Source organism: Notamacropus eugenii, chromosome 2 (assembly GCF_028372415.1).
Source record: "Notamacropus eugenii isolate mMacEug1 chromosome 2, mMacEug1.pri_v2, whole genome shotgun sequence".
NCBI lineage: Eukaryota > Metazoa > Chordata > Mammalia > Diprotodontia > Macropodidae > Notamacropus > Notamacropus eugenii.
In genome coordinates, this window is record NC_092873.1 from 496,007,576 (window position 1) to 496,022,535 (window position 14,960).

Here is a 14,960-nt window from a genome sequence, read left to right on the forward strand (position 1 = left end):
TGATAGAAGGATTTAACATTTTAAGAATCCTGGTTTGCTGTGGACTCACATTTCTTCTAGCTAAAAACGGGGAACTGTCCAAAAGCTCCAGAACAAAGGAGATTGTCAGGAAGGAAAGAATTTTATGCATCCTCCAGAACTGCCATCTCCATGTAGTATGAATGGACAGAATGCCCATCAAAGAGGTGAAGAAGACAGGGAAGTAGGACCTAGGCAACCAGCAGAGGGAGAATAACTCCAAGAGGAATGAATGTCTAGGCCCAGATTCTCTCTCACCAACTGGAGGAATTTGTCCTGAGGTGGCATTTATGAATAAAAGTGACTGTTCCAATGTTGGTGATCTGATGGGCTTGCCTTCCTCTATCTACTGAGAATGATTTGTGCAGAGCAGAAGCTTTTTGAATTCCAATAATTCATAAGGTACCTTGTGCTCTGTGCTTGTGCCACACACACACACACACACACACACACACACACACACACACACACACACACACACACACACACACTGCCTCCCTGAATGGCCCCTTGCTCCCTTCAGAAAAATGGGCCGATTGAGGAGATTGCTACAGGTGACAGTCCTTCTTGAGAACACTAGGCTCTGTCTCAAGCTTTCACTGGAGAGCTTAGTATCTGGCCAAGCAGTAGAGCTGGGATTCAAGCTCTGGTCTGTGGGATAAAGTCCCAGTTGAATCTCTCAGTCTCCTCTTAACCTGCTCCTGAAACTAATACTGCTTTTTACCCAGATTCATTTTAATTCAATCAATCAGTCAGTCAGTCAATATTAATAAGTACCTATTATGTGCCAGGCACCGTGCAGAGGGCAGGGGACACAAAGAAGGTAAATGACAGTTCTTGTTCTCCAGGATCTCACAGGCTAAAGACAACATGCAAGAAATTACAAACAAATAAAACACAGGAAGGAAAAATCAGAGATAACTGGCTGAAGGCAGAAGAATGGAGTGTAACTGGGAAAGCATTACAGTGGGTTTTCGGCTGGAACTTGAAGGAAGTCAGGGAGACAGAAGGCTGAGATATGGAAGGAGAATACTCCAGGAATCGTGGGCAGCCAGAGGAAATGGAGAGCTAGGAGAGGAAGGGCTTGGTTTTGGGAGGGGTAAGGAGGCTGTTATCACTGGATCCTAGAATGCTTGGTTAGGTGTGAAGCTGAAGAAGCCTGGAAAGGCACAAGGGGAGGAAAGGGTTCAGAAGGCTCTGAATGCCACCCAGAGGATTTTCTACTGGATTCTAGAAGTGACCAGAGTCACTGGAGTGAACTGAGTAGGTGGGGGAGATGGGGAAGATTAGGCAGCAGAATGGAGGATGAGCTGGAGGGGAAGAGACTTGTGGCAACATTGACTGTGCATTTATCAAGTGCACTGTTCAGCTCAATTCAACAAGACTTATTGAGCTCCTATGACATGGAAGGAATTTTGATGGGTGCTGGGAAAACAAAGTCAGAAATGAAAAATAGTAACATTCATGAATGGGCTTCCATTTCACTGGAATCAAAAAAGGACAAGCAAATAACAAGATAATTTGAAGAAAGAGAGAGAGACAGAGAAAGAGACAGAAAGACACAGAGAAAGTGAGAGAGAGAGAGAGAGAGAGAGAGAGAGAGAGAGAGAGAGAGAGAGAGAGAGCATGAATCATATGGGGGGGGGGGGGACAGAGCAGGAAGATTCCTTTAAGAGGTGGCAATAAGCAGAATCTTATACCAAAGAAACCCAAGGACACCAAGAAGGTGACAAAGCTTCTTCTAGGCAGGGGTGAGGATAGACCTCTGCTGGGAGGAGCAGGGTAGGAGACACATTGGGAAAGGTGGAAATGGAAAGCTGAGGAGGTTGTATTTAAGACTAGATTCACTAGGACTGAAGACTGGATTTTGGGATGACAGCCTGATGGCTGACCTGCCTGCCTCGGTTCTCTCTCCACTCTAACTCATCCTCCACCAAGCTGTCCAAGTGATCTTCCTAAAACAGAAATCTGACATGCCTTCCTGCACCCTCCATGAACTCCAGCATTCCCTATCACCTCCAGGGCCAAATGCAAAATGCTCTGCTTAGCATTCAAAGCCCTTCACAAACAAGCTCCTTCTTACTGTTCAAGTCTTCTTACACCTTACTCACCCTCAATGTACTCTGTACTGCAGGGCCATCGGCCTCCTTACTGCTCTTTTCCCCAAACACTCCAATTCCTAATGATGAAGGCTGGAGAGATCTAGAAGTAAAGGAACTCCAAGACTGGAGCTTGCTGTATGGGTCAACTGGAAAAGAATTCACAGACCCAAGCATTGTTGAGGTCAAGGTGGTAAAGATTTATTATGGTCTTAGGGAACTTGCAACCTTAGAGGGGTACAGGTAAAGTTTATATAGAATACTCTTCATGGAGGTATGGTTTGAGGCCTGAAATGTCACTAAGTCAACTAACAGTGAGGATTGACTAAGGAATACCTTGGCTGCTCTCATCAATGTCTTCTTAGACAAGATAAATGTAAGGGAGTATACATATGTCTAAGTCTAGGATATACATGATTGACCAGTGAGCACTAAATGTCATTATGACCCAAGGCACAGCCAGTTCAGCCAGTACACAGGTGGTTCAGACTAATAAGTTCTATAGGTGCAGTTGGCTACTGTATTGGGAAGGGAGATGACCGTTGTTGTTGGGGCACGCTGTATCCTTGGGGTGGGGAGAAGCTGCCTGGAATAGTGTTTTGAGGCTAGGGAAAAATGTGATTTTTAGAGAGAAATGTGATTTTAGAACTGGAGTCCAACCAAGCACAGGCACCCAAGCACCCCATCATTTCCCTCTTAAACAGATGAGACCCAAAATCTTTTGGGGTAAGGATTGAACATCTCAGCTTCTGAAATGGCCTCATGCTGGAAGAGGACATAGAGCTGTCCTACCTCACAGGGTCCCACCACTCGAGGGGTTGGGTCTGTAGTTAGTGTCATACCAGGTTCAGAGGGTAATGGGTCATGGTCTCAGACAGCAGTTGGTACACAGCCTGAGCTGTTATCTGCAAGTGGAGGGCATTGAGCCTAGAGGACACAAATCTGGCACAGAGATTAAACAAACAAGGACCTAAAAGGAGTAGGAAGAAAATAACTAGAACTGGGGTTAGTATGGGAATACTGTCAAACTTCCTCAAATACTCTCAACATTCTTGGTAAACTATTCAGGGACAGGAAGGGCTTAGATGACGCCCATTTGTCCCAAACCTTCTTATCTGTCTTCTATGCTTTTGATCAAGTCTTTATTTTTCTAAATCTTCTGAATCCATTATTCAGACTGCTTCACTTTCCTTTATATTTCTACCATAGACAAGGCAGTTCACAAGTTATTACTCTTCACTAACATATCTGTAGTGCCTTAGAGGTTCCTGACTTGAACCTCACATCTGAATAGATATAATCTTTGTTTCACAAGCTTGTTGAACAAGCTTGTTTATCTTTCTCTGATTATATTCACTCCGGAACAGAGACTTTAGAAATTAAGTCTTTTACATGTGATAAGTTCAAATACTAATTTTAACACTTGCTTAAGTCATGGAATGACTACAGTTCAGATCAAAACAGCAAGATCTCTTCTGCTTTATAGATCATTACATTAATTTAGCAATACATTATCTTCCAATGAAATTTTAGTAGGTCTTACAAGAGAGATTTTTAAAAAACATTTCTTTTAAAAGTATTTCCTTTTCTTTTAAAAGTTTAAAATATATACTGATGTTAAGAGAGTCAATAACTTTTATAAAGAAAATTCGTTGAAAACTTTTAAAGTGATAGCACTCATTTCACCTTAAAGCAAAAATAAATAAATAAATAAACCTTTGAAATTGAAATTCACTGAAACTCAGTTGCTATAAAATGTCCTTAAGTAACACGAATTCCCAGATAACCCAGATAGCACAAAATGGTTTGGTTAAAAAAAGGTGTTGTAATGGAATCTCACAACAGTAAGAGACTGATCATAGGAAATACTACTGCTTTTAAAATCCTTTTAAACAATGGGGACATCTTAGGGTGAGCCTTAAGCAGTTTATATAAATATCTTCACATCTTCTAATTCTAGATAAAAATAACATTAGATTTCCCAGTAAGATTACACAAAAATGCTCATATGCTTTACTGGCTACATGCTCTTGATCACAGAAATTTGCTATGGAAGGAAAAAAGCAGGGACATGAGACATACCAAATATGATAGGATAAAAGATCCTTGACCCTATTTGAATTCAGATGAGAGTGAAATTCTCCAATTAGCAATCACATAAAATAATTCTCCAATCATGCAGTTTCTGTATCATACGAATAGTCAGAGGGGAAACATTCCTTTTTCAAGAATGAGGAAACTGAGTCAGTAGGATCCCATCCTACAATGAGGCTAGAATTGTCCCCTCAGTCTTTCCTTTCAAGATGCAAACTTTTAACAGTACAGAATCACATTCCCTCTGAATAACCAGTGGCATTTCTCTCAGATACTTTTTTAATGCAGACAACTATACCCAAATTCAAACTCAAAATTAGTTATGGTCCCAAGTGCATTTTACCTTCAACAGCAAGCCTCACTAATCACAACTTAAAGCCAGATACAGTTACTTTTATTCTCATGGGTTGCAAAAAGCAATAAAGATTTGTCAGGACTCACATACATAAGGGATTCCATTTAACATCTTTCCTTTTCAAATTTAAAATTTGTCCTGGTGAAAAAAGCCAAGTGTTAAAAATCCTTTCTACCTATTACAGCTTCTGAGCAAGTCATCACTGTTTAGGAACTACATACTCAAACAAGCTATTTTCCTGGGGTTGACGACCTTGTCCACACGGATGGTTTTCAAGGGCCTTGGCAATTTTACAAAATAAGGGGAATCAGCAAGGAGCCCAGGAAAGGTGCTGATGCTAGTGCCCCTGCATGCCAACCCCCAAACATACAGGAGGACTGTTCTGAATCGGCAGAACCAATCTGAATAAGGTTTTCACCCAATTCCCTCCTTTCCATACACAGTAAACCATTTTAGGTTTTAGCATGAAAACACTAACCCCAAATAACTTAGTTAATAATCTTACAACATTCATAAATGACAGCCAAATTGTTTTGTCTGTAACCTCTTTAAAGGGCAAAGGTGAAAATACCTGGTTTTTCAAATGGGGGTGATAAGACAGGGTCAGCAAGGCTGATAAACTAACATAAGTGATTTTTACACAATTTATCCAACACCTTTTAGTTTCAACAAAATTCATATTAAAAACTGCTTTGTCTAACATCATTTCTGGCTCACAGTGGTCACTCAATTTTTACAATATAAGAGAATTTTACTACAGTTCAGAAACACAACAGTAACACAGTAAATTTTAGATGACAATTGCATTTCCAAACAATCACACATAAATATTATTAATAGAAGACAGGACTTACCAAATGTAGAGAGAGGCTGGTTGGCCTGTAATTTCGTACTGCCCTGGCCCATCTCCTTCTTTCCCCCAGTTGCAGAGTCTGGTTGTGAGGGAGTCATGGATTTGGGAAGGGGGGAGAAAGATGGATTAAGGACCAGGGAGTGCTGGGAGGTTGTGGAGTTCAGCACCTGAATTAAAGAACCAGGGGCCATTGAGGAGGGGGATTTGGTGGATTGCCAGGCCTAGAGGCCTGAGGGCTACCCGAGTCTTCTTACCTCTATCCCGAGGTCTTCGGTTGGCCAAACCGGATGCTCCTATGAGAGAAAGGACGTTCCAGAGTCGAACAAGGGTTGAGCTTTATTTCAGGGTCTAGTTACAAGTGCAGGGGAATTCTTCCTTAGGAGGGAGCGAAGAATCTCCCAAGGAGGCAAAGATCTTACAATAAGAGATTGGAAGTAGAAGTATAAGTGGGGAGAGAGGGGGAGGGGAGAGAAGAGAGAGGAAAATGGGGAGCCTAGTAAGCTCACACGTGGCCCTCCGCCCAAGAGGCTTTTTCGGGCTTTCCTGGACCTACTTAAGCCCTCTGTCGCGTAGTTTACATATCAATATCGAGCCTGTTAGGAGACAACAGGTGTGTCCAATCCGGGACAGCCTCAAGAGCAGGGAGGCTCCACCCATCACGTATCTCCCGGGAAGGGGCGGAAATACCGGAGCTAGCCAAGCTAGCTCGGTCTGACCTTCTCGATTCCCTGCAGTTTTCCTGGGGGGCCTCGTAAGAACTCTAAGATTTAGAAGCTCCCACCTTTACCCGCCCGAGACCGTCCACACGGAATTGAACTTCCAACCTTCACAGTGGATAAGGATGAAGGTGCTTGAGGAATCTATGAGCTTCCAGATAGGGGACACTCAGCTTCAGAGAACCTGGAGCAGAAGCCTCCCCCTCCTTCCTTTTGCTAGGTGGGGACAGTGACTCAAATTCCCTACTATTCTTCAGCACTCTCTTTCCTTAATGGGATCTGGGATGAGAGGAGTTAACAGAATCTGCTAAAATGTTTTTAGCTGTTCTAAGTATTCATGACAGCCCCAGCTCCACGGTCACAGTCAGGACTACAGGGTAAAGATCTTAATAGTTGCAATTTTTACTCAAGTAAACTTCACTTCTGAGTCCACTCCTTAAAAAATTCTTTGAAAGAGAGGGCTTTGAATCTGTCACTCGAAGTGAGAGGGACTCTGGAAAAAGATCCAGTGGCACCTAGTTCCTTCTCTTTTACTGGAAAGTTCAAAGCTTTGTCTCTGAGGCTTCTTTTTTAGATCTATGCATTTTCCCAATCTGCCTTAGTGACAAATAGTATAATAAATTCTGACCTATCTTAAACATCAAATTAGGAGTGACACATTTCAGTTAAAATATGAACAGAATGAATTTAACTACCTTTTGATTGTGTTCCGTTACACAAAAACATCTCTTTCTTTTAGGTGGGGCATGAAATGGTTAAATTCTAGTCAATCTGTCTCTCTGATACTAGGGAAAAAGTTTCCCAGATTTCTTTCTTGTCCTTCTCTCCACCTTCAAAACCTAGCAAGGGTTAGATGGTAGAGAGAGATAATTTTACCAACAACTTCCCATAAATTTGCAAACCTTTTATGCTTTCCTTAAAACTTTCTACTCATGCTGTAATCCTTCCTACAGTCTTACTTTCTCACCTTTCCTTCTATCTACTTATTCCTTCTGGTGGGCGTTCATGAAAACCCCTTTAAAACTGCACATACCTTATTTCTTTCTGCTTTTGACCTGGCACTGTTTTTAGCAATCATATAAACTAAACAGTAAAAAATTTGTCTCTTTCTTTCTATCTCCCATTGATCATCAGAGAAAGGGGGAGGGAAAAGAGAAAACTGCATTCCAAGGTCCACCTGCAGCAGGCTGGCTGCATTAACACAGACACTTTCATTCATACAGACACAGACAGAACATACACAGACAATGAAGGAAGAATCCAAAAGCTCAGAGAGGATGATCAGAAATCCTCTGCACAAACCAGACACTTTTGCTTGGCTCTCCAGATCATAATGGAGGTCAACTAAAATGTTCTTTAAGGTACTGGAGACCAAGTTTCCTAGGAATGAGTCTCAGAGTGGGGGGTGTTGGCCCATCCTTTTGCCTGTAATCTTTAAGAATGGGTATAGAAGGGAAGGGGTACCAATAGCACCTGTAGACTATCTCACCTCCTAGCATCCTAAAGAGGGAGCTAACCACATGAATCCCCTATCAAGGCATCCTTTGACACATGTGAATTGTGCCAGAGCCTATCAAAGGCTCCACCTAAACCTCAGTAAGCCTTCCTAGGTAATTAAGGGGTGAACCTCAACTACAAGGCAAGAAGGGGTTGGCTAGGGAAGTTTAAGGGAAGGGGGAAGAGAGGGGAAGCTTACCTTGGCTTGAAGAATACCTGAGACCTCAGACTGTGCCCCACATTGAGGACCAGAAACATGACATGGGTTGGAGAGATAGAGGGACAGGAACTCCAAGACTGGAGTTCCCTGTATGGGCCATTTGGAAAAGAATTCTTAGACTCAAGCATTGTTGAAGTCAAGGTGGTAAAGATTTACTATGCTTTCAGCGGGCAAGAGTTCTTCGGGAATCTGCAATCTTAGAGGGGTACAGGTAAAGTTTATATAGGATATTCTTTAATGTAATATGTGCCAAATATGGTCACCAGGTGATTCAGGGCAGGATTAGGGAGTGGTTAGTTCTTAAAGGAATATGCACTTTTAGTATTCATCAGGAAATAGCCCAAAGCAGGGCTATATTGAGGTGTGCTTTTAGGCCTGAAATGTCACTAAGTCAACTAACAGTCAGAACTGACTAAGGAATACCATGGCTGCTCTCATCAATGTCTTCTTAGACAAGATAAATTTAAGGGAGTATACATATGTCGAAGTCTAGGATACATATGATTGGTCAGTGAGTAGTAAATTTCATTATGACCCAGTACACAGGCTGTTCAGCCAGTACACAACTGGGTTCAGACTAAGAAATTCCATAGATGCAGCTGGCTACTGTATCAGGAAAGGAGAAATGGTTGTTTCTGGGGCAGGCTGTGTCCTTGGCATGGGCAGAAACTTCCTGGGATAGTGTTTTGAGGCTGGGGAGAAATGTGATTTTTTGAGAGAAATGTCATTTTAGAATTGAGGTCCAAGCACAGGCACCCAAGCACCCAATCACTAACTCTGTCCCTTTTTCTGGCTGTTCCCCATGCCTGGAACTTTCTTCTAAAGAAAACCTTTCTTGACCTCTCTGAATGCTAGGAGTTTTTCTCTGCTGATTGTTTCCCAGCAGAATTAGCTACTCTCTCGGCTGAGCCCACTCACATCTCCTTGTATTTGTCCTTAGGGACAAATAGTATAATAAATTCTGACCTATCTTAAATATCAAATTAGGAGTGACACATTTCAGTTAAAATATGACCAGAATGAATTTAACTACCTTTTGATGGTGTACTATAAGTCTTTGCACATATGACTATCCCACCCCTCCCCCACCTACCATTAGACCATAAACTCCTAAACAGCAGGGTCTGAGTTCTAGCCATCTCTCTGTCCCCAAAGGTGTTTTGCAGATGTTAGGTACTTAAAATCTGTTTCTCCTAAAAAGGACCAGGACACTAAAGAGGTGAGAGTGTAAATCAGACTGAACAGTACAAGCAACAACAAGTACCAGCCACATTTCTCCATTTTCACCTGATTAAAATCCTGTAGAGGTTTTGTAATTATCAATCTTCTCTGTGAAGTTAAATGATTGTTATTTGTTCCTCTGTCAGCTGTCAGATTTCCTAATGGATTTCTTCTTTTCATACAGAACATGGTATCAGAGGCTTCAAATTACCTGTATGAGGCCACAGAAAAAAGATTTTACTTCAAAGGAGTCTCCATCTTGATTCCTGCAACATGGCAGACAAAACCAAACTATGAGAAACCAAAACTTGAGACCTACAAAAATGTAAGATCATCAGACTCTCATTTTTATTAAGCATTACTTTTATTTTAAAAACATTTTTATTAAATATTACTTAATGGGTGACCTAAATATTTTAAATGCAATCCTCAGATAATTAATGAAAATATTTTCAGTCATTCAGTGTAAATATTGCAAGTTTTGGTTATGATGTTCCATATAACAAGAAACTTTAAAAAAACATTTCTAGGCAGATATCATCATTGAAGCCGCTAATCCCCCCGGCAATGTTGTTCCACGAACTGACCAGTTTGGGCAGTGTGGAGAAAAGGGAGAGAGAATTCATTTAACTCCTGACATCATACTGGGGAAAAAGGTGGATGAGTACGGACCACGAGGTACTGATGAAACTCTGTAATTGTATCATATGTGCAGAATGTTTCCTAACTCAAGTTTCACAGGATTCATAGAATATGATTCTCTTGATCTGAAACTGAAGATTAGCCAAGAAGATTTCAGGGGAATTCCTTTCTTCACTTAAGAAGGGGTAGTAGTATTTCACTTCACCTTTGGAAATGTAATTGCTTTAGATGGTGGTCTCTAAATGTTTTTTACTGCCTTCTGTCAGAAAAAAACGAATATCACCTTTGTGGTTGAAGGGAGATTGGTTTGGACTGGGGAGAGATTTGAGGGAGGCAGAACCACCAGCAGGCTACTGAAATAGTCCAGGTGTGAGGTAATGAGGGCTAGCAGCATCAGACAAAAAAAAAGGGTCATATTTGAGCTACGTCGAAGGTGAAATCAATGGGTCTTGGCAATAGATGGGATGTTGGGTGTAAGACAGTGAGGAATCCTGGTAGGTTGTGAGTCTGATGGACTGGGAGGATGGTATTGCCCTCTACAGTAACAGGAGGAGGGGGGACGGTTTAAGGGAAAAGATAATGAATTCAGTTTTGGAAACACTGAGTTAAAGACGTCTACTGCATATCAGTTCAAGACATCTGAAAGGCAGTTGGAGATGTGAGACTGGAGGTCAGCAGGGAGATTAGGGCAGAATAGGTTCATTTCAGAATCATCAGCAAAGAGATGATAATTAAATTCAGGGGTTTGATGGATCACAAGTGAAATAGTATAGAGAGAGAAGAGAGCACACCTTAGAACCCTGAGGGTTACCTGTTGGATGAATGTCTTGGCTCTCCAGGGGTTTGGGTTTCTACCCTAGAGACCATGTCTTTAAAGAACATATTCAATTAAAGTATTTCTCACATTAAAAGTTTATGAATCAGTGTAACACCCAATATAAACCTAAGGATCTAAATTTTCTCCATACGCATTCAAGCATCTAAGCATAGGTGGTTATTAAAATGAAAGGAGTCAAATAGAACTAATTTGATTTTCAATAAATTCAACAAATATTACTAAGTACCTACCATGTGTAAGGGACAGAGTAAGGTTTAGAAGACAAGAAGATAAAAAATACCCTCACCTAGCCCACAGCTCATGGGAAGAATACAAGATGGACACAAAGAATTAGAAAATAGAGCAAGGAGTAAAGAGGGAACGAGACAGAAGAACCAATGGGCTCTAGCACTACCGGAAAGAGGCTGAATGTGGAATAATAGGTGGTGGGCTCCAGGATGACATCTCAGAAGAAGAGATACTAAAATTGAATTTTGAATGAAGATAAAGATCCTGGAAGGCACATAAGAAAGGAATTCATACTATGAATGGGGCAGAGTTTAGACAAATATCGAGAGACAGGAGATGCATATTGAACTCTGGGAACAGAAAATTATTCAATTTGACTGGAATACAAAGGGCACAAAAGGAAGTAATAGGAAAGTGGTAAGTTGGAGTCAGAATGTGGAAGGCTAAAGATTAGGATCAGTGGTCTGAATTTCATCCTAGTGTACTAGGGAGCCAAGAAAGTTTTTTAAACAGGGGAGTAACATGGTCAGATGTAGGATCATGGGATTATAGGTTTAGAGACAGAAGGGACCTTAGAGGTAATGTAGTCCAATCATGTCATTAGGTACGTGAGGAAACTGAGGCCCAGGGACACTTAGTGATGTGTCCAAGGTTACAAAAGTAGCTGGGTTTCAACAAATTTTCTTTCTACTACAACACACTACTAGTCAACATGTTCCTAGAAATGTACAATACATAGTAATGTGAGGAGGTGGAGAAGCTTGGCAGCCAGGGAGAGAAATCAGAGAAGGCTTCATGGTAGATAGAGTGCTTGAGCTACACCTTAAAGGAAGATGGAGATTTTAAGGAGCATGAAGGACTAGTAGTATTAAATGCAATAAATGTACTGGGGGTAAACACAGAATACCTAAGGGACAGAAAAGACAGACACATGTAGCACATCCTGAGTGTTGGAAAACAGAGGGATAGTCTATTGGTATCTATACAATGTTAAGGAAACTATTCAAAGATGCACTCCTCCCCCAGACCGTTGATTAGGCTCCATTTAATTGATTCATGTTGGCAGGGAGAGGATGTAAGATGGGGAGACATGGATGAACTGAAATCTGTACCACTGATGACTATAAGTGAATGAAAGGGATCACAGATCCATCCAATTATTTAAGTAAAAGTAAGGGAAATAGGAAAGGAAAGGAAGGAAGGAAGGAAGGAAGGAAGGAAGGAAGGAAGGAAGGAAGGAAGGAAGGAAGGAAGGAAGGAAGGAAGGAAGGAAGGAAGATAGGAAGGAAGGAAGGAAGGAAGGAAGGAAGGAAGGAAGGAAGGAAGGAAGGAAGGAAGGAAGGAAGGAAGGAAGGAAGGAAGGAACTATGATGGGCCAGGAACTATGCTAAGTGTTTTACAAACGCTCCTCACAAAAACAATGAGAGGTAGGTGCTGTTAGGATCTCCATTTTACAGCTGAGGAAAATGAGGCAAAGGTTACAAGATCTGCCCAGGTCAAACAGCTACTGAGGGTCTGAGGCCAGATTTGAACTTAGATCTTTCTGACTCCAGGCACAGCACTCTATCCACTGCAACAGCCAGCTATTTTGAATAGTACACCAAAAGTCATGAAATATAAAACTTTAGAAGAAGGGTCTCAGTGCACTGGGTACTTTTATCTACGATTGATCTGTGGAAATCCATGAATAAGAATTTCACAGGAACAGAAGTCATGAGTAGGGTGAAATTTGCATTGATGAATGGAATATCCACCAAGACCAGAGGGGATAAACACAGCAACATCAAAATGTAGAAGTAATTGTATTTTTGCATTTCAAATATATTCCCACAGGTAAAATTTTAGTGCATGAATGGGCCCATTTACGGTGGGGAGTGTTTGATGAGTACAATGAAGAGGAGCGTTTCTACCAGTCTGAGGGAAAAAATGTACCAGTAAAGTATGTTTATCTTTGTTTAACTTTTTTTGTGAACCACATCAGATTGAAATCATCTTCTTGCGATTTAATTTTCAAAATATCTGGTTATCAAGATCGTTTTTCTTTTCATCTATAGATTACAACAAAGGCATGTGTTATCATCAATTTCACTATAACCTTCTTTATATGTGACTGCTTCCTACAGCAACACACTTCAAAGGAGAGGCAGCTATATCACAGCACTGAAATTTTTCTGAATCTGAGGCACAAATTCATTACAGATCAACTCTCTGGTGTTGTTATATATATCTGCACCACAGAGAGACTTGCCAACATGGTCTCAGATACAAGCCACCCATAGAGAGACAGACCTAGCACAGATCCTTGCTGCCTCCTCAGGACAGAAGCAACACACATGGACAGAAAGAGACAGAACAAGCCCCCCAAATGTTGGAATATCACACCATCACTGCACCAAAGAACCTACTAGACCTTTTGCTTCTTTCTCCTCAGGGATTTTAGGAATAATTTTAGGAAGCACAAGCAACACTCTCTTGCTTCTTGGGGTTTAAGTGTAGTGGGAAATTACAACTGTCAAGGAGGGAAAATATCAGTATCCTTCCTTGAGTAGGCTACACCTGCTCTCTTTCTGTTTTTGCAGGAAACCTACATTGTTCTCCCTGTGGGGTTAACAAAAGGTTTAGCATCAGTCAATCCACGAGCATTAATGAAATACCTGTTATACAATGGGTGCTGTCTTTGGTGCTGGGAATACAAAGGGGAACATTAAAGTCTCAGCTCTCAAGGACCTTGAAGGAAATGACATGTACTTATACACACACACACACACACAGCACATACACACAAAATAGGTGCAAAGTAAATGCAAGGCAGTTGGGAGGGACACGAGTCTTCATGGTGCCCTCATTTCTTCTCCACATGTTTAGCTGAGCCACAGAGCTCTGAGAGATACTTGTTGAGCAGTTTTGATCTACTTAATGAATGAAACAAGTCAATGAAAAGAAAATTGGATTCTTAGGAATACAAATAAATACAGATAAAAAACTTGAGCACCACAAATTAGTGGTGATAACAACACTGGGCAGCTACCCTAGCTGCTGAGAATGAGGATCCTCTCTTAATTCCCTTGAAGACAATAAGGAGTAAGGAGCCCATCCCAGGGAGCAACACAGTCGGGGACACCAGTAAAGCCGACCTGGTACTCCCTACAGATGGCCTAGTATTGGGATATTGGAAAAAAAGCGCATCTGAAATTTCCTGCAGGGATTCTCTGCCAAACAGAAAGTTTTATTCCTGCCTGACGGAGACTTTGATGCCTAAATGGGTTGCTTGATACACACCCTCTATGATGAAGAAATAATTAATGTGATAACATCAGGGATACACACAAGTTGGGTGGTTTATAATAAGTTTATTTTTTAAAATCTAATCTTAATATGTTTTCAGATGTTCTGAAGCTATCACTGGTACAAACGGGGTGCATACATGTTCCAGAGGCAGTTGTTCATTCAGATCATGCAGAACAGATCCAAAAACGGGAAAACTTAACAAAGACTGTGTATTTATACCTGACAAAGCTCAGAACGAGAAAAGTTCCATCATGTTCATGCAAAGCATTGAATCTGTAAGTATTTAAAATTTTATGTCATTAGTTCTGAAGTTTGTAAAGAGAAAACAGTATCTTTTTGAAGCATAAGAGGAGCATTTATTGGTGTTAAAGTTTGCAGAAAACTTTGCCTCTGCCTTATTATCTGATGCTAATGACCTCACTGGTCATAACTGTCATTCCTATATCACACATGAGAAAACAAACTTGGAGAAATGAAGTGAGTGGTGCACAGTGGCACTGCTAGCTCAGTGCTCTATCAGAACATCTGTCCAGATGGCCTGAGACAGGTCCCTTGTGCTGGGCAGCCCCTTAATGAGCCATTACATCTCTAAAAGGGAAGGCTGAGAATACAAAAGAGAACAGGAGGGAACACCACGTTCATTAGGCCAATCCTCTCAAAATATCACTGTTCCACACTTGTACTCTAGCCCAATCTCTTTGAAATTACTCTAAATACCCCTTAAATTCCTAAAGTAAAAAATCAAATTGGGGCTCTAAGGGGGAATGCTTTCTTGGAAGGAATGTGGGCTGGAGGTGTCAGGATATCCTCAATAGCTCCTTTTATTGTTTAACTTTCTGTTATATACATATACATGTGTGTGCGTATATACATATATATACACATATATAT

At 41.1% G+C, this 14,960-nt stretch overlaps 1 protein-coding gene and 1 long non-coding RNA gene across 3 annotated transcripts in view; one reads left to right on the forward strand and one right to left on the reverse strand.

Annotated features, from left to right (window-relative positions):
* The window catches only part of LOC140529921 (uncharacterized), a 34,036-nt gene extending 24,776 nt beyond the window's left edge, over positions 1-9,260 (reverse strand). The window contains exons 1-2 of one of the 2 annotated variants that reach the window (XR_011975738.1): positions 9,140-9,260; positions 5,674-5,712 (exon numbers count right to left, since the gene is read on the reverse strand). This is a non-coding gene — a long non-coding RNA (uncharacterized lncRNA). Of the gene's footprint in view, positions 1-5,673; positions 6,295-9,139 lie in introns of those variants that run through there. The other variant, XR_011975737.1, reaches the window with a different exon arrangement.
* The window catches only part of LOC140529916 (calcium-activated chloride channel regulator 1-like), a 48,445-nt gene that overhangs the window by 8,948 nt on the left and 24,537 nt on the right, over positions 1-14,960 (forward strand). The window contains exons 2-5 of the mRNA XM_072648957.1: positions 9,258-9,398; positions 9,604-9,751; positions 12,615-12,720; positions 14,167-14,344. Coding sequence (XP_072505058.1) covers positions 9,258-9,398; positions 9,604-9,751; positions 12,615-12,720; positions 14,167-14,344 — 573 coding nt within the window. The remainder of the gene's footprint in view (positions 1-9,257; positions 9,399-9,603; positions 9,752-12,614; positions 12,721-14,166; positions 14,345-14,960) is intronic.